The sequence below is a fragment of the Aquarana catesbeiana genome, linkage group LG07 (assembly GCF_042186555.1).
Source record: "Aquarana catesbeiana isolate 2022-GZ linkage group LG07, ASM4218655v1, whole genome shotgun sequence".
Lineage (NCBI taxonomy): Eukaryota > Metazoa > Chordata > Amphibia > Anura > Ranidae > Aquarana > Aquarana catesbeiana.
This window is the reverse complement of record NC_133330.1, coordinates 321,841,077-321,865,868: the sequence shown is the minus strand read 5'-3', so window position 1 is coordinate 321,865,868 and position 24,792 is coordinate 321,841,077. Positions and strand designations below refer to the sequence as shown.

At 45.1% G+C, this 24,792-nt stretch overlaps 1 protein-coding gene across 5 annotated transcripts in view; it reads left to right on the top strand.

Annotated features, from left to right (window-relative positions):
• LRRC7 (leucine rich repeat containing 7) overlaps nucleotides 1–24,792 on the top strand; it is a 508,948-nt gene that overhangs the window by 275,486 nt on the left and 208,670 nt on the right. For all 5 annotated transcript variants that reach the window (XM_073593758.1, XM_073593756.1, XM_073593759.1 and 2 more), the window contains 2 exons: nucleotides 9,570–9,648; nucleotides 24,612–24,701. In XM_073593758.1, coding sequence (XP_073449859.1) covers nucleotides 9,570–9,648; nucleotides 24,612–24,701 — 169 coding nt within the window. The remainder of the gene's footprint in view (nucleotides 1–9,569; nucleotides 9,649–24,611; nucleotides 24,702–24,792) is intronic.

Sequence of the window (24,792 nt, the reverse complement as noted above, 5' to 3'; positions counted from 1 at the left end):
CATAAGTGCAGGACAGACAGCCTAGTTCCAATTTTTCCATCAATGGCATAGCCCATTACAGCAACTTTAAATGCTGGCAAGGTCAAGAAACCGCAGACAGCTGTGACATACCATAACCGAGGAAAAAAAAAAGGGGGCGGGAGGGTGGGCAGCTCTTCCATCCACTTCTTCCGAAAGACCCAGAATTCCCTGGGGCACAAGTTCCCTGAGATCAGGCCCATCCCATCCCCCATGTTGCCACCAATCATCACCATCCACCCCTTTGTCCAGAATCTGGCCATGCCCCCATCAGTCAAGGCTCTCTTACCCTGGGGGGGGGGGGTTCAAGAGGCCTTCATTCATAACCAGCATTACCTTCTCTGGTTCTAATATCCCCCTCTTATCAACAGTTACAAATCTGGGTGTAAAAATGGACTCCCGGTGGTCAAGATGGCGACCTGGTAGGACGGATGAGACAGAGCTCCGCATAAAACAGGCCTCCTAATCCGCTGTTTTGTGGGCTGATAACCAACTTCACTGCACTGAGGAGAGGTGGCTGTAACCGGGCACTGAGGGGAGGAAGGCTGGAGCTTGATAATAGTGCCCTGCTGCAGGATAAGAGATCTGAGGGAGCTCCGCCGGCCCCCTGCTGCATCCACAGGAATCCTGCCTCGGCCCTGTGTAAATCCCCTTCCAACTTACCTGGGGGTGTTATACTCCATCATAGACAAAGGAACGGAGGAGTATTGAAGGCAAAGACCGCTGGATGTAGCTGATGTAGGTCCTCGGCCGGCTCCGAGTCCCATTGAAGATCCGCCATCTTGCGGCCTGTGCGGCCTCGCGATCCCCGGCCTCGGGTGCAGTAATCGGCCGTGGGGGGCCGTAACGTGCCATCCGATGCAGCTGTTGCTGCTAGGGAACCAAGCGGACGAGAGGAGCTATCCACGCCGCCTCGGAGGCCCCGGCTCCGTCTCGCGGTGACGATCCGTCATTTTGCGGCCTGCGCGGCCTCGCGATCCCCGGCCTCGGGTGCCGCGATCGGCCGTGGAGGGGCCGCAACGTGCCTTCCGCTATAGCTGTCGCCGCTCGGACGAGAGAAGATATCCACGCCGCCTCAGAGGCCTGCGGCCGGCTCTCCACCCGGAGGGGATCCGCCATCTTGAGGCCTATGAGGCCTCCGCAATCCCCGGCCTCAGGTGACGCGATCGGTAGACGCAGGGCCGCTGCATGCCCCACGGTGGTGCTATCTGAGGGTGAGTGACGGAGGGACCAGAAACAAGACCCGCTGGGAGGTGAGGGAGACAGGATTATACGGCGGGCAGAAGATACAGATTATAACCTGGCTGCTGGGGGACCCCTGCCTGTCACATAATAGCTGGAAGTCTGGGAACCAAATTGGGCATGAGAAGACGAACCTGTGATGCCCAGAAGCAGACACAAACGGCCCCTAAAACGCCACCACCAGCCCGGGGCCCACGGGGAGCAGTGTGTTCAAACATGGCTTCACAGACAGATCACACAGACACTCAGGCTGAGTCCTCCCAAATGGGAGAGGATCAGTTTCAAGCACTCATGCAGGCTATCACGGGTTGTCAAACTACCCTAACTACCAAAATAGAGCAAATACAGTCAGAAATGGGCCTAATAAGAAGGGATATGGACAAATACAGAGACAGGCTGACGGAGGCTGAAAGGAGGGTAGGGGAGAATGAAGATGAAATACGAGACCACGGCGCCTCCATTCGTATACTGCAAGTTAAAATGAAAACGCTGGAATCGCGTGCGGAAGATCAGGAAAACAGAAACCGCAGGAATAATTTGCGCCTGGTGGGACTCCCGGAAGGAGTGGAGGGAAGAGATCCGGAGGCATACACGGAGCAGTTACTGCGAAACCTTCTCCCACAAGCACCATTCTCTGCACACTTCGCGGTGGAGCGAGCCCACAGAATGCCGTCAACTCGGGGCCCACCGGGAACTCCCCCACGCACCTTCATATTCCGTTTATTGAACTTTAGAGATAGAGATCTGATCTTAAGGGAGGCACGAAAGGTGGGAGAGCTGCGCACTGAGAACGCAAAGATAATGCTATTCCCTGACTACTCAGTGGAAACACAGAGGCAACGCAGGACATTCGACCAGGTAAAGGCCCAAATGCGTGTTAAGGGACTAAAGTACAGCATGCTGTTCCCTGCACGACTTAGGGTAGTGGATGGCGAAACTACTAAATTTTTCACCTCTCCAGAGGAAGCAGCCAGATGGCTTGAATCCCTGCCACGCAATCATTGATCCGAAGTATGGAATGCACCACGACTGACCCTCTATCTACCTGGTGACGACTGGTGGTAAGATCTACAACTTGTTATCTCTAATAACCCCTACCCCTATTGGTGACTGGCGCAGTATCTGGGAACTACGGAATACATGAATCCTGAGAAGCCTAGCTGTCTGATGGGGATATGGCCGAACCAGCTAGTCCCACAGTGGGGGACGGATACATGCTCTCCTGAACGGTCCTGTGTTTTTTTTTTTGGTCTTGGTTTTACTCTTCTTCCTGGGACTTTTTCTACCCACGAAGGGACTATCCGGATCCAGACGATCCTGACCAACAGTGTGGAGTTATGGAACTCTGTTGCTATATCTACTGGTCCCAGGGGTGAAGACAAAAAGGGGGAGAATGCGAGACACGAGGCCCGGCTTAACCAATGCTCTTCCTGTTATTAGAGATGGGTGGTGGAGGGAGGGGTTAGTGGTGGATTTCTGTTAACTGGTTTGACTCTTCGGGAGGACTTTCAACGAATGCTTCTATTGTCTAACAAATTTCTTTCACGTTCTACAGGTTTTAAGAGACTACTATTGTTTGTAACTAAGAATGTACCCTTAGAAATATCTAAGTGTTAACGGCTGCTCTAGCGCAGACAGGTTGCCCAGGTCCACATAGAGGGGAGGGGCCCTGATTATGGGGGAGGCTTTTCCCCCCCTAATCACTAAGATTTTCTCTTTTCTCCCCTTTTTTATAGGGAATAAGTATTTATTTTCCCTTCCCCTCCCTTGGTTTATTATCAGTAAAGGCCTGCAGATGCAGTGAGTAGTGCGGTCTCTGATCTCACATTAAGATAACTAGGTCCTAGGTGTGCCGATTGTTACACACCACCCCCTAGGAGGTTTCTCCTGTTTTTTTTTGCTTTTTCTTGTTTTTCTGGTTGTTATGGGTACTCAAACACCCCGAAGTTTACTTATTGGGGTGTGGGGTGGGATGGGAGGGATGTTTTGTTTAGGTTGTTTAATTTTAATTTTTGTTCTTTGTTTATCGCTTCATTACTCAAGGAAGGATTCATATAGATGGCTTAACAATAGCAAAGGCATAGGCTACATGCTTCAGGCTAACAGAATGGTTATTGCCCTTTGGGGGAAGCTGGGTCCCTTGGCGGGAGGGGGGAGGGACGAGAAGGAGTTATCTATATACTCTAATCATACATGGTTTTCCGGAAGAAATATATACAACTTTGACATATGGCTCAGCTGAAAATATTATCATGGAATGTGAGGGGTCTTAACCACAAAATTAAACGCACACTAGTTTTTGAATATCTTAAGAAATATACACCCAGTATTTGCATTTTTCAGGAGACACACCTGGTGGGGGGCAGAGTGTTGGGGATAAAGAAACCGTGGGTGGGACACCATTACCATGCCACCTACACTAATTACGCCAGGGGGGTTAGTGTTCTGATCCACAAATCGCTCAATTTTGAACCCCTTGACATTCTCATTGACCCAGAGGGTAGATACGTAATAATCCACGCTAATATTGAAACACTGGCTATGGTTATAGTGGGGGTATATCTGCCCCCGCCGGCCAACATCTCCCTTCTGCAGAAGATCACTACTATAATTGCGCAATTCCCCACAGACTATGTAATTCTTACGGGAGATTTCAATATCACGCCTAACCCTTCACTAGATAAAATGTCCCCAGACCCAGCTACAGATTCTGCGTTAACTAGATGGGCGCAGGTATTGGGATTGGAGGATGTATGGCGATGGAAACATCCAACAGAACGAGTGTACACATGCCACTCATCATCTTATAACTCTTTGTCACGTATTGACCTTCTATACGCAAGCTCACCCATGCTTCCCAAAGTTATAAACATTGAAACGTTACCGAGGGGTATTTCTGACCACTCCCCGCTATTGTGCACACTGCAAACCTCCACTCCACAGGCGGACAGAATCTGGCGACTTTCCAGATTTTGGATTGAACATCCTACTATAGAAATTGAGATAGTAAAAGAGATAAAACAATTTTGGTTGACTAACGCGGGTTCCTCTACCCCGGGGATGGTATGGGACACGTTTAAAGCCTACATTAGAGGCTGCTATATGTCATCCATAGCTAGAGAGCGTAGGAACAATAAGATGTTGCTGGAGGAGGCAGAGACTAAAGCCCGGGACTTGGAGACCCGATACACCCTCACAACCAACCCTATTATAGCACAAGACATGAAGGTTGCCTATCGGGAGGTAATGCTACTAAGGGTGGCCAAGGCGAACAAACGCCAACTGGCCCAAACTCAAAGAATATTTGAGCAAGGGGAAAAAACGGGTAGGCTTCTGGCCTGGTTGTCCAGAGAGCAATCCCCTGTATCCACAATAGCCCGTATCCGACAGAATGACGGGACCCTAGTATCAGATCCTGCGAAGATTAACGCTTGCTTTGCTGAGTATTACTCGTCCCTATACTCCTCTAGGGCACAATACTCAGCGAAGGAACTCTTGGACTTCCTAGACGAAATAACGCTTCCGACCCTCACGGCTGCAGCACGAGAGAGCCTCGAGGCTCCAATAACCCTGGAAGAGGTCCAACGGGCTCTAGGCTCCCTACAAACGGGGAAAACACCGGGAATAGACGGCCTACCCCCTGAATTTTATAAACTCTATATGGGCGAGGTGGCGCCTAGGATGCACACAATGCTTACAGAGACCCTACGTACTGGGGAAATACCGCTTTCCATGTCACAAGCCATTATAGTTGTCCTGCCAAAGCCGGGAAAAGACCCCCAACTATGCCCTTCATATCGACCTATATCTTTACTTAATTCGGACGCGAAGATTTTAACCAAAATTTTGGCCCAGCGGTTAAACGAAATAATATTAGATCTAATTCATGAAGATCAAACAGGTTTTATGCCTGGAAAGGGCACAGACATAAACATTCGTAGGTTGTATGCTGTCCTGGCCTCTGGGGAGGAGGAGGCCCGAGACGAAATAGTGGCCTCTCTAGACGCAGAAAAGGCCTTCGACTCTGTGGAGTGGGGCTACCTATGGGAGGTCCTCCGCAGGTTCGGGTTTGGACCGGTCTTTATCTCCTGGGTCAGGATGGTATACAAGGCCCCCACAGCCAGAGTTCGTACGGGTACAGTACTCTCCCCTACTTTTTTTTTGGGTAGGGGAACTAGACAGGGGTGCCCGCTCTCGCCGGGTCTTTTTGCCCTGGCAATAGAGCCTATGGCTGTCCTTCTCAGGGCCACACCCGGGGTAAGGGGAATTACGAGAGGTCCTCTACAGGAAAAGGTGTCGTTATATGCTGACGACACCTTACTCTATCTTAAGGATGACGGTACCTCCCTACAAGAGGCTCTCTCGGTAATTAATAGATTTGGGAAATTCTCTGGTATATGTATCAACTGGGGAAAATCGATCCTGTTTCCTCTGCGGGCGGGGTCTACTCCCTCGCAGACGGATGGACAACTTAGCAGGGTTTCCCAGTTTAGGTACCTAGGGGTAGAAATACACCAAGACTTGAAAAAATATATCAGCCTAAACTTAAACCCGGTGGTTCACCACCTATCCCAAAGATGTAACACATGGAGATCCCTACCACTAACTCCGGTTGGCCGTGTCAACCTAATTAAAATGTCAATTTTACCCAAATTTATATACCTATTCCGACAAACTCCGATCCCTATATCAAAAACCTTCTTCCGACACTTAGACAGCATTATTACCTCATTTATTTGGAATGGGAAGGCTCCTAGAATAGCTAAGGCAACTTTGCAACTTCCAGGGACCTTGGGAGGTCTGGCCTTACCATGCTTCCTAAAATACTATTGGGCAGCGGTGTTGGTAACAGTAAAATGGTGGCTCTCGGAGGAGCCGGCTAATCCTGCAGCTTCCTTGGAGGCGGCGTTGATCGGCTCATATGCAGAGTTGAGAAATTTGGTGCATAGAGGCCCTAGATCAAATGCGCATGTGACCTGCCCAATGAAGACAACCCTTAAGGTATGGGACACTGTTAATGCGCTATTTCTGGGACCGAGTAACTGGTCCCCAGCAACTCCCCTATGGGGCAACCCCCGCCTGCCTCATTTTCACTCCATCCCTGACCCGGTTGTGTGGGCCAGATATGGAGTCACAACCCTGGGAGATATAGTTGCCCAAGGACAACTAATCACCTTTGATGCTTTAAAAAGTGAAAAGGATCTACCCAATCATATGTTCTTCAGGTTCCTCCAAGTGAGGCATGCGTTCCGGTCCCAGTTCCCCAGCCCGTTGACTCTGGAGGAGACACTGATAGAAAATGTATTAAAAAACCAAGAGGGCGGAGGAACATTATCCGCCGTCTATAACCTGCTTGTGACTCAAGATACATCTAAAGTCTCCCAGCTATGTGAGCGATGGAAGGTGGATGTTCCGGAGTTGACGGATGGGGACTGGGAAGAGGGAATTCAACAGTATTTACCCTTGACAATCTCAGCAAGGGACAGATTTATGCAGCTGAAATTCATACATAGGGCCTACTACTCTCCAATACGCCTGGCAAAGATTTACCCTGATAGAATAGCGAGGTGCCCTAGATGTGGGTCAGGGGAAGCCGATTTCTTTCATGTGGTCTGGTCCTGCCCTGGAGTGGTGGAATTTTGGAAGAATATACTTGCTGATATCAACTCTATAGGGGGACTGCAAGTCCCATATAGCCCAATACCCCTTTTACTAGGTATCTGTGACTTTCTAGAAGTCACATGGGGGAAGAAACTATTCATCTTCTACACCACACTATATGCTAGAAAAGCAATTTTACTGCAGTGGAATCAGTCCCAACCGCCCACTAAACAACTCTGGCAATCTCTGGTAAATAAGGCGCTCCCATTATATAAAATGACATATATGGGAAGAAATTGTCCAAAAAAATTCGAGAAAATTTGGGCAGCATGGGTGAAGGCAAAACACTTAACTATTGAATGAAATGTTGGGTTCGAGCCCTTTGGGAATGGAGTTGACTTACCCCCAGGAGTCTCCAAACTATATATGTATAGGCTAGAATATTCTGAGATGGAAGGTGAGATCCCTTACACCTACGCCATGTATTGATATCCTTAATATGAGTATTAATATCTTCTTCTAAAATAGATAAGTATTGTGATAATAGAATCTCACTCATACCAAATCATGTAACGGTTCTATGCATGCCATCTGTACTTAAATCTAATACGAAGTGAATTGTTTCTGTTGTGAAAACTTAAATAAACTTCTATGTTAAAAAAAAAAAAAAAAAAAAATGGACTCCCAACTCACTATTGAAGAGCATATAAATCATCTATGTAAGACCTCTTTCTACCACCTTTGTAATATCTCTAAACTCCGTCCCATTCTTTCCCTCCCAGATGCTGAGAGGCTGGTTCAGGCCTTTGTCTCCACCAGACTGGACTACTGTAACACACTTCTCATTGGGATTCCTAGAAAGAGTCTGCAGAGGCTTCAGTACATCCAAAACTCTGCAGCAAGGATCCTGATGAGAGTGCGGAAACATGAGCACATTACTCCCATTCTCCACTCACTCCATTGGCTTCCTGTCTCCGCCAGGATTGAGCACAAGGTTTCCCTCCTCACACACCAATGTTTACATGGACTTGCCCCTCCCTACCTCAAAGAACTTAAACCACAAAACACATCACGTTCCCTCCGCTCCATTCATTTAAACCTTCTTCAAATACCTAGAACTTGACTTAAGACAATGGGAGACAGGGCTTCTTGTGCAGCTGCCCCGCACCTGTGGAATGCCCTACCTGACACCTTGAGGGCTCCTACATTCACTGAATGGTTTAAAAAAGGTCTTAAGACATTTTCTTTTTAGAAGAGCTTTTCGTTCTTTTTAGATGTTCGTTTCATTGTATAAACTGCTCATTTTAACCTGCAGCACTTTGAGATCTTTTATAAATAAAATGTATTATTATTATTATTAATATTATTATTATTCATTTATTAAACAATAAATATAGCACACTAAGGGCCGGTTCACATGGGGGCGACTTGTCAGGCGACCTAGCCGCCTGACAAGTCGCCTCCCGTTCTGTACAATGGAACCGTTCTAATCGGAGCGACGCAAGTCGCTCCGACTTAGAAGAAAGGTTCCTGTACTACTTTGGGGGCGACTTGCATAGACTTCTATACAGAAGTCATCTTGCAAGTCGCCGCGGCAGTCGTGTGCAGGTTGCCTCGGTGAGGCGACCTGCAAGTCGTGCCGCTTCTAATGTGAACCGGCGCTTACATGTAGGAATCTTGGCATTCAGCATAAGGATTGAAAGTGGACACAAAACGCAAAGCTGTTTTGAAAAACAGGAGGTTTATTTATGGTATTAGTGGGAGGAACAGTACCCTATCCTTGGTATCAGTGGATGGAATAGTGCCCAATCATTGGTGTCAGCAGGAGAAATAGTGTCCCATCATTGGTATCAGTGGGGGGAACAGTGTTCCATCGTTGATTAGTCAGAGGAAGAGAGGCCTATTGTTGGTGTCAGTGGAAGAAATAGTGCTCCAATGTTGGTATCACTGCCCCAGTAGTGCCCCAATGTTGGTGTCAGTAGGAAAAATGGTACCTCGCCATTGGTGATAGCGAAAGGATTATCATATCAGCGGAAGGAAAAAGTGCCCCAAGATCCAGAAAAAGGCAAGTAAAGGTCCACAATCTGGAGAGCACTGACCTAAACTGAAACACACAATTGTAATATATTTCAGCATACTGGTCCTTAAATGTGGTGCTGCATTTGGTTTCTTTTTTTTTCAGGCTTCTTTTCCTATTATTTCATCTGGTGATCCTGTAAATGGCTCACACTTCCTGTCCAGCAGTGACAACGCTCACTCACTGCACTGTATATATGGAGGAGCAGATTTGTCACCCTGGGCTGCTTTGCTGGTTTTTCACTACTGACACCTCCTTCTCTCCTCATCTACATTACATAGTAAAAAGGGGTTCTGTAGTTCACAGAAGATCGCTGGGAAGAGATGATTACATTGTGAGATCAGTTTAATGCTCTGTACTTTACAAGCACCCTGAAATTCTGGCAAGATCAATACCTTGTAAGTATTTTATTTACTTTTTATGCAAAAAGTATATGTACATTATTTACTTGAAAACATAAATCTAATGCAGTCACCACATCTAGGAACTGGTAAAAATGCAACATATTTCACGTTTGTTCTTGGGCTTAGTCACCTTTAACTCTGCAAAATGTGTTTTAGGAGCATTATACAATGGTTGTTGTTTTACTGTGATATTTTATTGCTAATCGATATTATTGATTTCTTTCTAGGTATACAAGAATTCCCCGACACAATAAAATGCTGTAAATGTTTAACAATAGTTGAAGCCAGTGTCAATCCCATATCAAAGTAAGTGATTTGCGTAAAAAAGAAAATAAAGTATATTAGTAGCAAGATTTGTATTATCTCGTGTTTATGTGTTGTGTAAGATTTGTTATACTATGAAGTCTATGTTAAAGTGAACCTGTGCCTAAAGCGAAGCTACGCTGCATCTGAGCACCACAGACCAAAAACGCTGTTTAATTCAATTGTATTATTTATAGCAATTTCCCCATCTATCCATCTATGTCTCCATGCTTTATTTTGATGAGAAAGCACTTTAAAAGACACCCCCCTAGCATTTGTGTCCATCTTGAGTAAGGGGGGATAATTCATGTAGTATTTACTTCCTGGAATCCATCTGCCCTTAGCTCAGGCATGCAGACAAGAGGATGAGCAGAGTGAAAACCCCTCCTTTACTACTTAAAACGGAACTTCAGTCATGTTTTGAACTTTCCATCTATTAAATCTTCTGCCCTTGTTGTTTTACCTTGGGATAGTAAAACATATTTTTTCTGACAGTAAAAAACTTATACAGCCCACTTCCTGTTTCTTGTCTGGTAAAAAGCCTAGGCTTATGACATCATGCACAGCTCTCTCTCTCACTCTCCTGAGAGCTTGCCAGGAAGGGAGGGGGGATGAGTCATAAGAGGGCCAATGAGAGCTGCAGAGCTGGAGGTGTGCTTCTGTGTGTCTGTGTAAATCCAGAAAGTGAACACACAGCAGCTTCAGCTGCCCACAGTTAAAATGGGTGCAGCCTGACTCAGTGGTGGGAGATTTCTGCAGCATATTTGGCAAGTACAGAATCACAGTATATATAAAATAATATGCAAAGTGGTTGGAGGGAAGCTTCAGAATGGCAAAAATGTTTTTATTACAAATTATGTGAAAGGACTGCAGCTTCTCTTTAAGACTCCTGGGTTGTATGATATCATTTGCATAGGCAAGAAACCAGGAAATAACAGTAGAAATGTAAAAAATAAAACATTTCAAAACCAATAAATATGACATACTTTCCTATCTATTTACTAATGCTGGAAGCATGAGGATTTAAAATAGTCAGTTGGACCTCCCTTTTTACTCACCAGCCAATGGTCATGACCAGGGGTGTTGCTAGGTCTGCAAAAGATCTGGGGCTAGAGCCCATAGCAGCAGTCACCAACCTTTTTTGCATGCCCGCGTGGGGGGGGATGACCGGTGGTAAGCAATTTTTTACTGGCGATGGCGCTTCAATCATCATGGCACCATGGTTGATATGGTGTCAGGGTGATTGAAGTGCATTATTTCTATTGTTACATTCTAATATATAATAAAGTGGTTCAACTCTCCATACTGCAGAATCAGTGGGAGCCCTGGGTGTGTCACTTGCCACCGTCGCCTTTCACCAGATGCAGCGTGTTACTTGCCACTGTCACCTGCCACTAGATGTGGAGTGTCACATGCCATGTTGCCTGCCACCAGATGTGGATTGTCACTTGCCACTTTCACCTGCCACCATTTGCAGATTGTCACTTGCCACATCTCCTGCCACCATTTGCAGATTGTCACTTTCCATGTCACCGGCCACCAGATGTGGGTTGTCACTTGCCAGCTGATCTGGATTGTCACTTGCCGTGCCAGCCAGTGCCACCAAATGTGCATTCACACTGCATTGGTGGCAGGCTGACCGCACTGGTCCATTTAGTGAGAGCAGGAGAGGGGTAATGTGGGGCGGGCAGTGAGAGATGATGTCATCTTGCTTCTCCCCGCCGCACCTCCGACATTGAAGCAAGGGGGTCTGGCTGCAAAGTGGAGCTCCACGATGACAGGAAGCATGTGACCTCCACTCCACTGTGCTGTGAGGGTGGAAGAGTGCTAATGTGTGGCGGGCAGTGAGAGATGATGTCATCTCTCTGCTGCTTGCTGCACCTCGCTCCCAAATGGAAGAGGCCAGGCTGTGAAGAGCGCTGATGTGGAGCGGGCGGAGAGAAATGTCATCTCTGCTCGTCCGCCCACTCGCTTCTCTCCTCTCCTCCTCTCATGCAGCCAGCCCGCCCGCCGCAGCAGCCGCAACTCGCTGGTTAGGCAGGGACCCTGCAACAAGAGACTGGGGCTATGGGTGCCAGATTCGGGGCTGTAGCCCCAATAGCCACCCCCTAGCAACGCCCCAGGTCATGACTTGCTGTCAAGTCATACCCTCATGCAGTTCTATGGACTTCTAGTGTGGCCTTCCTGATTGGCCCAGTGCTGTCACATGGATGAGTCACATAAGAGTCAAATGCTCCTTCATACTTTATAGTACCGGATATTTCTGTTTCGGAAGGTTCTCATAAATCCAGATCATGGTACATTTAGTAATAGTCAGTGGCATTCAGCTGGACTTGCTGTGTAATGTTGAGGATATTTCATAGGTGTGGTTACCCGGACTATCGTAAAACATCAACAAGGTCAAGCAAAAAGGGAGATGCAGAGCACAAGGAGTAATGTAGTCATCCCATTTGTAGCTCGAGTGTCTGTCAGAAAATTCAGAAGGATCTTTGACAAGCATCACATCTTTCTTACTGAGCAATACACTGAGACAGAAGCTTGTACATCCAAAGGACCCAACACCCAAACACAAGCGAACTTGGTATATGCAATGTAGTGAAGTGAGGAATGCAGAGATCTGTGCATTGAGATGATGAAGCAACCTCTCAATAAACAAATGGCCTAACGTAGGAGGGCAAATTCTACAAGTCAGGACTCATCGGGCCATTTTCCTGCACCTAAGAAAAAGTGACATTATTTCGAGGACAGTGAAGTCCACATTATGGACAGGAAAGACAACTGGTTCACTTGCATAAAAGAGGCCATCTAGTTCAAACTGGAACAACCATCCATAAGCAACAGTGGCGACTTTTGACACCATTTGTCACCCACATATAATATAATTTTAACATCTCTTTTCATTCAGCCATGTAAATCAAAGGATCGAGACCTATGAAGACTTCCTGACATCTAAGCTGGGAATAGGTAACAAGAACATGGTGGTTCAACACATTTCACACCTTCAATCCTGTTCCTAGACAATACACTCTGCCTTGAGACGTTCCATGGGGGTTGAATTAAGGTGTTGATGCTACTTTTGTGGATATAAATGCTGGGGTATGTTCCCAACACTCATTAGAACTGAGGAAATGGCTTTGATGAGCTACAAAATGTCTTCAACATTACAAAACACCCTGTTCTTCAACAATACCATCTTCCCTTCCATGGTGATGGCATTAAGGTGTTGGGCATTTTCCTGACACTCATTAGAGCTGAGGATTTGGATTGGAGAAGCTTTAAAATGTCTTCAACATTACAGAGAAATTTCAGTTGAATATGACAAAATACTACTCATACTCATCTACTAATATCTCCTCGTGTGCCACTCAGGTTCGGTGAATAAAGGGTATACAGGTGGGTTCCTCTGCATCTGCCCCTGAGAGTGCTGGCAAGGGATGGAGCCCGCCCCGGCTCCTGCAATAGCTCAAAAAAGAAAAGGGGTGATCCCTGATGCCGCACATCTGAGAAATCCTATGGAGGTGAACAAAGTGGCAACCTCAGCCTCCAATGCGTCTCGCTCTCCCCCCCCCCGGCGCTTAGTCATGGGGATCAATGAGATGTGGACTTGAATAAATGAGAATCTTCACAGATAACACACAGACTTACTGACACCAAGCATGGGATTATATAGATAGAATATGGTGGTTCCACACATTTCATACCTCCAATCCTGTTCTTGGACTATCAACATCTGCCTTGACACATTCCATGGTGATTGGATTAAGGTGTCTGTGCTAGCTGTGTGGATATAAATCCTGGGATATTCTCCTGACACTCATTAGATCTGAAGACGTGGCTTAGATAAGCTAGGGCTAAGTCTTAAACATTACAGAACATCCTGTTCTTCAACAAAAATATCTGCATTCCCATGATGATTTTGGTTCTACTTGGTTGATGTGAAGTAGAAGAACACATTCTTGCTTCTTATATCCCCTGGTGCCATCCAATAGCTAAGGTCATCATAAAACCAGAATATAGAGTGGTGCTTCTCTAGTGGATTGTCCATGGAAAGAATGGGGTTTCCAAGAGATAAGAAACCAAAGAATGGTTAATCACATTGAAGCAATTGATCATTGATCAATCAGTTTTGGTTGGAAGCTACTAATTTCAAGAAATATCTTCCTTTGTCTAGTGGTCTCCAAAGTGTGTCCCTTTGCTTGCCTTTATCTGGCCCTTGGGGCACTTTTCCTTCCACTGATATGAGGCACTAATCCTTTTACTATCACCAACAATGAGGCACCATTCCCTCTAGTGACATCAACATTAGGACACTATTTCTTCCACTGACACCAATGATGAGGCACTATCCCTCCCACTCACACTAATGATAGGGCATAATTCCTTCCATCAATACCAATGATGGGGCACTTTCTTCCACTGACACCAATTATGGGGCACTATTCCTCCCACTGACATCAATGATGGGGCACTATTCCTCCCCACTGATACCAATGATGGAGCACTATCCCTCCCCACTGACACCAATGATGGGGCACTATTCCTCCCACTGACACCAATGATGGGGCACTATTCCTCCCACTGACACCAATGATGGGGCACTATTCCTCCCACTGACACCAATGATGGGGCACTATTCCTCTCAATGACACCAATGAAGGGGCTCTATTCTTCTCACTGATACCAATGATGGAGCGTTATTCCTCCCACAGACACCAATGATGGGGCACTATTCCTCCCACAGACACCAATGATGGGGCACTATTCCTCTCACTGATACCAATGATGGAGCACTATTCTTTCCTCTAATACCAACAAAGAGCATTTCTCCTCCCACCAATACCAATGATGGGGCACCTTTCCTCCTCCAACTGACTCAAAGTGAGACATGTTCTCTACTCCCACTGACCACAGTCCCCCACCCAAAAGTATGAAGGAGAGTAAACTGGCCCTTTGTTTAGAAAATTTGGAGTCCTCTGTGTTTAGTCATTTGGAGATGTACTGGAGATTTGTTGCTTGTAATGGACATATTGGTTGATTCCCAACAACTGAGGAACAGCAACTCCCATCAAGCACAGCCAGACTTTGGGGCTTTAAGTTCTTAAAAGTTGACCTCCAGTCTTCCCTTCAGTCTTGCACAGTTGTACAGGCTCCTCTCCAATACTGAAATTACTTACTTTGATTTCACTGCACACTGTGAGCTTTTTACAACGTGCATTAGAGCCTGCATCAAGTCATTTCCTGCCCGAAAGCCGTCCAGCACCTTCTAGCCCTTTCCTCCCTAGCCTAACTGTGAAGCTCTTTTTGTCATGAATGCTCAGCATCTCATGTAAGTATTACCTAGGGTGGTCTTCGTGCAAATACAGTTTGCCTAAAATACAGTAGGTGTGCGCAGCCTACTGCATTAGGGTGTGCACCCCCAAAGCTCGAATGCACACGTGTGTGTGTGTGTGTATACACAGAGAACCAGTGTGAATGAGTCCTTCTTTTATTATTATTCTTTACATTTTTTATTATTTTTACTTTTTTTAATTAGTTGCAATTTTTAAAAAAATCATGTATTTTTCCCACAATGCTTTTGGGGTGTGGGGGGCTTTGGGGAGATATCAGGGGTCTAAATAGACCCCTGGAGTCTCCCTTTTAAGGCAGAGAAAGGGACTAGGGAAACATGTTCCCCAGTTCCCTTTTTCAGCCTCAGCTGCACAGAATTATTGAACACAAAGAGCTCTGCCCAGCCTTCCCTTTTCATTCATAAACTGAAGCATAGTAAACACATACTGTGCTTCAGTTATGTATGAACACAGTGAGTGATCAGTACTGATTACTCACTGAGCTCATTCAGAAAAGGAAGGGGCCAGTAAATGATAGAGTTAAGGTCCCCTTCGTCGCTCTCCATCCTGAAGATCCCCCTGTATGTCTGCAGCAGCTGGAGGGAGAGGAGGGAAGCCGGAAGTGCTGTGAGGGGGGGCCAGACACTAATGCTAATGCACACGGGGCGATTAGGGTGTGCCCAGGCTCTCCCGGAACACCCTGTGCACACACCTATGTGGCCTAAGAATGACCAGTCCTCCAGACTGATATCCACTCATCAAGGTATTTTGATATTTGCATAACTCCTCCCAAGAGCCAGCCCACTGGGGGGTGGAGGGATCTTGAGAGGAGTACAGAGGCAGGGTGATGCTTTTTTTTAGGAGGCTATCTATGTACAATACCCTATCACTCCCTTCCAACAGTCATGATCTGCCTGTATTACACATAGAAGCACAGGGACCCAGTTATGACATAGCTGAGTCTAAAATAAAGTATGAAATGAAAATGGAAAGATTTTATTTAAAAAAAATGTCATTAGTATGTTGATGAGGGAGGGGAAGAGCAACCAGGGAAAGCAAAATATAAGCAGATTAACTGCTTGCTGCCCGCCCACCGTTAAATTACGGCGGGGCGGTGCGGCTCTCATTCTGGGACGCCGTCATATGACGGCGTCCCAGAACAACTGCTCTCGCATTCCTGCGGGGGCAAGCAGTGCGGCGATAGCGGCTGCGCCGTGTTGCTAGGACACGGCGTGACCTGGATCTCTGTAATGAGCCGCATCCTCTCCGCGGCTCTTTAACCATGTGATCGGCTGTGTCCAATCATAGCCGGTCACATGTAAACACGGAGATGCCGGTAATCGTCTCGCCTCACACGGACAGAGTGTGTGGTGAGGAGAGACGATCAGCGGAATCTCCACGGAGGGGGACATGTAGGAATGTAATCAGGTCATCATCAGTGATCATCAGTGCCCTGATTACAATAAAGCAGTACAGTGTCACCAATCAGTGCCCACCATTGCCCACCAATGCCAGCAATCAGTGCCCACCAGTGGCAGAAATCAGTGCCCACCACTGCCCACAAGTGCCACCAATCAGTGCCTATTAGCGATGCCAGTCAGTGCTGGCAATTAGTGCCGCCTATCAGTGCTGCCCATCAATGCCCATCGCTGCTGTCAATCAACGCCTATCAGTGCCACCCATCAATGCCCATCTGTGCTGCCTATCCGTGCCGCCTATCGGTGCCCAGCAGTGCCGTGTATCAGTGCCCACCATTGCTGCCTATTAGTGCCCATCAGTGCCATCTAACAGTGCCCATCAGTGCTGCCTATCAGTGCTCATCAGTGCCTATAAGTGTGGCATATTAGTGCCTCCTCATCAGTGCCCATAAGTGCCACCTCATCAATGCCCACCAGTTCAGCCTGTCAGTGCCCATAAGTGCCTCCTCATCAGTGCCCATAAGTGCCATCTCATCAATGCCCACCAGTTCAGCCTCTCAGTGCCCATAAGTGCCACCTCATCAATGCCCACCAGTTCAGCCTGTCAGTGCCCATAAGTGCCTCCTCATCAGTGCCCATAAGTGCCACCTCATCAATGCCCACCAGTTCAGCCTGTCAGTGCCCATAAGTGCCACCTCATCAATGCCCACCAGTTAAGCCTGTCAGTGCCCATAAGTGCCTCCTCATCAGTGCCCATAAGTGCCACCTCATCAATGCCCACCAGTTCAGCCTGTCAGTGCCCATAAGTGCCACCTCATCAATGCCCACCAGTTCAGCCTGTCAGTGCCCATAAGTGCCTCCTCATCAGTGCCCATAAGTGCCACCTCATCAATGCCCACCAGTTCAGCCTCTCAGTGCCCATAAGTGCCACCTCATCAATGCCCACCAGTTCAGCCTAACAGTGCCCATCAGTGCCACCTCATCAGCGCACATCAGTGAAGGCGAAAAAGTACTTAGTTACAAAATTTCCTGACAGAAAAAAAATGTAAAAAATATTTTCTTTTCAAAATTTTTGGTCTTTTTTTTTTGTAAAAAATAAAAAAAACAGCAGTGATTAAATACCACCAAAAGAAAGCTCTATTTGTGTGAAGAAAATGATAAAAAAATGTGTTTGGGTACAGTGTAGCATGACCGCGCAATTGTCATTCAAAGTGCGAGAGCGCTGAAAGTTGAAAAATGGCCTGGGCAGGAAGGGGGTGTAAGTGCCCGGTAGGCAAGTGGTTAAACTTCAGCTTTACCCACTGGAGGTCTGTTAGTTATTCTGATCCATTTTTTAAGCCAGGTAGCCAATACATAAACAATGTTATTGTCTTTGAGACAAGCTATTTATGAAGCAGGTTCCTATGTTAACCTCACAGATAAATAGCGCAATCTTTAATATGAGCTATTTTTATCCAGCGCGGCCTGTCAGGGTAATATGCACTAGATTGATGTGGCTCTTGCAAGGTGCGGGCCGTCCCTCTCTTCCTTCTAGATACGATCCTGCCTCGATCGTACCAACAGGGATGTTGTGTTCTATTTATAGAGCTCGCTAGGCTCACATCTGTTCCATCGGAGCCGTGTTTATTTCCTCTTTAATTACATGTACGGCTGTGCTTAGATCTGTGACATGGAATGAACCTTATAATTACTGCAGGCATTATATGTGATGGAACAGTGTTTCCCAAAGTGATCCGTTTACCACCGATGCTTTATCTCAGCATCCTCATCATGGGTGGTGCACAGCGGGGCATGGCGGCTAAGAGGGCGCTGGATGGAGCAACAGGACTACAGTAAAACCTTGGATTGCGAGCCTAATTCATTCCAGAAACATGCTTATAATCCAAAGCACTTGTATATCAAAGCAAATTTCCCCATAAGAAATAATGGAAACTCAAATGATTTGTTCCGCAACCATTTATTCATAAATCCTTCAGTTTATAGTCCATATAAAAAGATTATAACAATGTGACCAGGTTGTGTAACCATAAAATGTCCATCCACAAATGGAAGTCTCCATAGGGGGATTAGAAGCAAAATCCAGCAGGAGCTCCAGAGTATAAAAGAGAAGAGAGGCGCCTCTAAGTGTAGCAATATGTTGCAAAATGTTGTACCTTCATTAAATGTAACCATATTGCTACAAATAGAGCCGCCTCTCTTCTCTTTTATACTCAGGTGTGACGTGACGCTACTTGTATATCAAGTCAAAGTTTATTAAAAAATTTAGCTTGTCTTGCAAAACGCTCTCAAACCAAGTTACTCTCAAACCAAGGTTTTACTGTATTTGTTTCCTTTTGGTCTATTAACCACTTGCCTACCGGGCACTTAAACCCCCTTCCTGCCCAGACCAATTTTCAGCTTTCAGCGCTCTCACACTTTGAATGACAATTGCGCGGTCCTGCAACACTGTACTCAAAAAAAAATTTTATAATTTTTTTCACACAAAAAGAGCTTTCTTTTGGTGGTACTTAATCACTACTGGGTTTATTTTTTGCTAAAAAAAAAAAAAAAAAAAAACGAAAAAAGACTGAAATTTAAAAAAAAACCTGAACTTCTTTTGGGCAACAGGCGTACCGCAAATCTGTTTGCGTGATTTTACCGCGATTTGTCGGGCGACAACCGTGGCAAAAATCGTGCCATGATTTGGGTGCCTTTGAAAATAAAGGGGATTGGAAGTGCGTTCTGCTTTTTGCGGCGACTTGGAATTGCAGGCAGGATCGTGGCGATTCCGCCCACGATCCAGAACACCATGGTGTGAATGGAGCCTTACTGGCAGGGTCACAATGGTAGAAGAAAAGAAAAAAAAAAAGCTTGAATAAACAAAACTAAAAAAAAATAAACAAATAAACAAAACTAAAAAAAAAATAAACAAATAAACAAAACGAATGTAGCCACCACATCACATAAGGGACTGGAAAGCTGCAAAATATTACATTTTGCTCTTAGGTTTATATATACTTTAAATCACTGTGCTTCTTCTGGTGGTTGGCTCCTGTCAACAGATATACTGGATTAGCAACATCAATGACAACTAGCACCAGAAGGCAGCAGAAGGAGCATAGAGATTAGAAGGAAGCTATAATGGTTTTGGGTCAGTTTTATTTTAGCTGTCTTTAGGTGTATCATTTTTTAAACTGTTGTTTAATATTTTTTGGACAGTATAAAAATCTTTTTATTGTGCATATAAAAACTTTTAGCCAAAATATAAAGGATTCCGGTCTGTTTCCGCTTACGCGGGTTACTGTTTGTCTGTATGTCATAAAACTCAATAAAAAGTAATTTACAGAAAAAAAAAAAAAAATTATATATATATATATATATATATATATATATATATATATATATATATATATATATATATATATATATATATATAGGATTCCGGTTGCACTGAGGGTTAGCTAAAGGGACAGCGCCACAGGCAGCGCCTGCTTTTGTGGCTCTTCTTGTTTTATACTTCTTACTGAACTGTCCAATAAGGGGTGAGTTACAGAAAGAATCCTAAAAGTAGTTTTAATTTAACACATTGAGCATAAAATAAACATTCCACAGTAAACCCTTTGTTGAAATTCTTACTCCAGCACTTGCAGTTTACAATTTTCAATGCTGATGGCTCCTGCTCTCTCAGTGCTACTTTCCCGAACTTCCGGTCTTAATGAGGAAGAGTTAACAGTGGACAGTGCCGTCTCCAATCAGCCTGTTGACCAACAAGAATTGTTCATGGTTATTCACATAATAAACCGTGGGTAACTAGGGATATTAGGGATTTTCTTAACTCCAAGAAGATGGCTTTTAGAGTGGGTAATAGGGAGGAGTTAAAAATGATTCAGAGGGACCTGAGAATAAAAATTAGAGAGGCTAAGGAGAAATATAGGAGAAAGCTGGAGTGGAAACTCCAGGAAAACAAAGTGAGAGAGGTCTGGAGTGGCATCAGAACCATTACAGGTCATAAGCAGGTTGGTGGAGGGACTAGGGGTGATGTGGAGAGGGCAAATTAACGGAACCATTTTTTTAATAGGTTTGATTTGAAGGCCCTTCCTTTAACTACCTCAGATTCAACACAAAGCTGTAGGAGAGTAGAGTTGCATAAAGTACCCTCCTCTCCTCATAATAGATGTTCTTCCTCCTTTAATCTGTGTTCTGATTCATCCCTATTGGATAATTTTACTGGTTGTTCTTTTTATAAGAACAACTCTACTCCTCCTTTACGGGAAAGTCCAACAATGTCTTTTACAGTTGATCAGGTGAGTAGACAGTTGAGGAGACTTAAGGCAGTAAAATCAGCATGCCTTGATTAACTTAGTCCCAGGGTGCTTAGGGCATGTGCAGACCAGCTGGGGAGTGTTCTTCAATGGGTCTTTACCTTGAGCCTGAGTCTACGAAAGGTTCCTCTGTTGTGGAAGACGTCCTGTCTTCTCCCTGTGCCAAAGATTCCACGTCCTTGTGGCTCAAAGGATTATAGACCAGTGGCTTTGACCTCCCACATCATGAAGACCTTGGAGAGACTTGTTTTATATCAGTTACGACCCATGGTTAGTAATTGTTTATACCCTTTGCAGTTTGCATACCAGCCAAGACTGGGGGTTGAGGATGCTATCATTTTCATGTTTAATCACATGTATGCACACCTGGATAAGTTAGCAAGCACTGTGAGGGTCATGTTTTTTGACTTCTCCATTGCTTTTGATACTATCAACCTGGATCTTTTTGGGCGAGAAGCTAGCAGCAATACAGGTTGATATTTTCCTTGTGTCATGGATTGTAGACTACCTGACAGAAAGACCTCAGTATGTGTGTTTGCAAGACAGTGTCAGGGTGATCAGTAATCTTGGGGTTCCACAGGGGACAGGTCTCTCTCTCTTTCTTTTTACTGTCGATACCACCAATTTCAGGTACCAGAGTCTTGCCATCTTCAGAAGTTTTCTGATGACTCTGCGGTAGTGGGATGTATCAGGGATGGGGAAGAGACTAAGTATAGGACTGTGGTGGAGAACTTTGTCACATGGTGTGAGGTTAATCATGTATCTAAATGTGACAAAGACAAAGGAGCTGGTTGTGGATTTCAGAAAAAAGAAGCCACCAGTGTCCCCATTCTCCATCCGAGGAGTGGATGTGGAGGTAGTAGAGAGTTACAAGTATCTGGGGGTGCACATAGATAATAAGCTGGAAATAATAAGCTGGAGAGACTTGTTTTATATCAGTTACGACCCATGGTTAGTAATTGTTTAGACCCTTTGCAGTTTGCATACCAGCCAAGACTGGGAGTTGAAGATGCTATCATTTTCATGTAATGTGAGGGTCATGTTTTTTGACTTCTCCATTGCTTTTGATACTATCAGGCCGGATCTTTTTGGGTGAGAGACTAGCAGCAATACAGTTTGATGTTTTCCTTGTGTCATGGATTGTAGACTACCTGACAGGAAGACCTCAGTATGTGCGTTTGCAAGACTGTGTGTCAGGGTGATCAGCAATCTTGGGGTTCCACAGGGGACAGGTCTCTCTCTCTTTCTTTTTACTGTCGATACCACCGATTTCAGGTACCAGAGTCTTGCCATCTTCAGAAGTTTTCTGATGACTCTGCGGTAGTGGGATGTATCAGGGATGGGGAAGAGACTAAGTATAGGACTGTGGCGGAGAACTTTGTCTCATGGTGTGAGGTTAATCATCTGTATCCAAATGTGACAAAGACAAAGGAGCTGGTTGTGGATTTCAGAAAAAAGAAGCCACCAGTGACCCCAATCTCCATCTGAGGAGTGGATGTGGAGGTAGTAGAGAGTTATAGGTATCTGGGGGGGTGCACATAGATAATAAGCTGGACTGGAGCAAGAACACTGAGGTGCTCTATAGGAAGGGCCAGAGCCGCCTCTACTTTTTGAGGAGACTGAGGTCCTTTAACATCTGGTAGACGATGCTGAAGATGTTTTATGAGTCTGTGGTGGCCAGCGCTCTCCTGTATGCTGGGGAAGTGGGCTTAGGGTGTCCACCACCAACAGACTCAACAAACTGATTCGCAAGGCCAGTGATGTTGTTGGATTGGAATTGGAGTCTTTTACAACAGTGCTGGAGAGGAGAATGTTGTTCGAGTTATGTTCAATCCTGGACAATTCCTCCCACCCACTCCACAATACGCTGGTCAGTCTGCGGACTACCATCAGTGGCAGATTGTTATACACATAATGCACCACAGAGCGACACAGGAAATCATTTTTGACTGTGGAAATGAAGTTATATAATTCTTCTCTGTGAGGGCTGGAGGTGAAGATTTAATTCTGGTTTATGATCAGGAATTTGTGTTGTTTTCATAGTATGTTGGTATCGTGTTGGTTATTATTTGGGGTGGTGTTAGAGAAAGTGGTGTATTATTTGTATTTGGTAGTTTGATTGTTTGTTATTTTAATCTGTGTTATTTATTCTATGTTGTATTTTAATTGTATGGATGTTTTATTTGTAGTGTAGTTTTAATTTTGTTTATTTGGCGTTAATGGCTGTTATTGGTAATTTTGTTGTGTTTTTTGCATCTTGTTCAGTTTATTGTTGTGATCTTGTGTTGTCTTTGTTAGGTGTGTCTGTGTCGTAACAATTTCCCAATTTCCCTTTGGGATTAATAAAGTATTCTGTTTTCTGTAGCTTGGAGAAGAAGAGGAGGGAGAAGTAGGGGAGTGCCTTGCCATCCTAGGCTACAGGGCTGTGTGTTTGTATTGATGCACGCAGCGTAGGGAGACACAACTCAAGTCCCTGCATACAAGGGTGGCTCCATAGGATGCTGCAAGAGAAAGGAGCCACCCTGAAACAGGAAACCTGGGGCAGCGCTCATGGCACCAGCCTAAACTGGAAAATAGGCAGGCTTTAAGGCTGGGTTCACATATATGCGAATTGGATGCGTTATCAACCGCATCCAATTCACATAACATGTGAATGTGACAGGCTTTCAATGACCTCAGTAACCTCTTGCCGACCGGCCTGCAATACACATACTGCGGCAGGTCGGCCCTATTGCGTGAAACGACATACCTGTACATCATTTCATGCAATAAACAGCGGGGGTGCTTGCTGATTGGCCAGAGGGGGAGCCAATCAGTGGGTCCGGTGGATGCGATGTTCGCCGGCCACCCGCGATCGCTCCCCAGAGAAACATGACGGCGTTCTGCTGATGTAAACAAGGCAGTTTGCCGTCCTGTCAGGTATGAACAGAGAGATCCTGTGTTCTTGCCAAGCAGGAACACGGCGAGTTCATCCCCACACAGCAAGAAAGCACCCCCAAGGGACACACTTAACCCTTTGATCGCCCTTGATGTTAAGCCCTTCCCTGCCAGTGTCATTAGTACAGTGACAGTGCATATTTTTTGCACTGATCACTGTAATAAAGTCGCTGGTTCCCAAAAAAGTGTTAAAAGTGTCAGTTAGGTGTCCGATTTGTCCGCCGCAATGTCGCAGTCCTGCTAAAAATCGCTGATCACCGCCATTACTAGTAAAAAAAAATAATAAAATAAAAATGCCATAAAAATATCCCATGGTTTGTAGACGCTATAACTTTTGCGCAAACCAATCAATATAATTTTTTTTACCAAAAACATGTAGCGAATACATATTGGCCTAAATTAATGAAGACATTTGATTTTTTTACATTTTTTTATTGGGTATGTTTCATAGCAGAAAGTAAAAAATATTGTTTTTTTTTTTCAAAATTCTCACTCTTTTTTGTTTATAGCACAAAAAATAAAAACCGCAGAGGTGATCAAATACCACCAAAAGAAAGCTCTATTTGTGGAAAAAAAGGACATCAACTTTCTTTGGGTACAACGTAGCACGACTGCGCAATTGTCAGTTAAAGCGACGCAGTACCGTATTGCAAAAAAGTGCTCTGGTCAGGAAGGGGTAAATTCTTCCAGGGCTGAAGTGTCAGTTAAAGTAACGCGGTGCCGTAACGCCAAAAATGGCCTGGTCATTAAGGGGGTAAAACCTTTGGGGGCTGAAGTGGTTAAAAATGAGGGTTTAATATCAAGTCCTGTGTTAAAATTACACCTTGAGCTTTGAGATCTGTAAACAACTGGCTGTATAATGATTTAGATGTAAATATAATAATACTTTACCGACTTTATTGACAAGCATACAATACATCAATATGTGACTCTTGCGATGCATCCTGTTAACATTCATGTATTGATTTTGTTTATTTTTTCAGGCTACCGGATGGCTTTACTCAGCTCCTTAATTTAACTCAGCTGTACCTTAATGATGCCTTTCTTGAGTATCTTCCTGCTAATTTTGGAAGGTGAGCAGAGTGTGGGGTTTAAAGGGTTATTGATGTGACATTATTTAAAAGAAACTGTGTACTTGCTGATTATTCCTATTTATAACTTTCC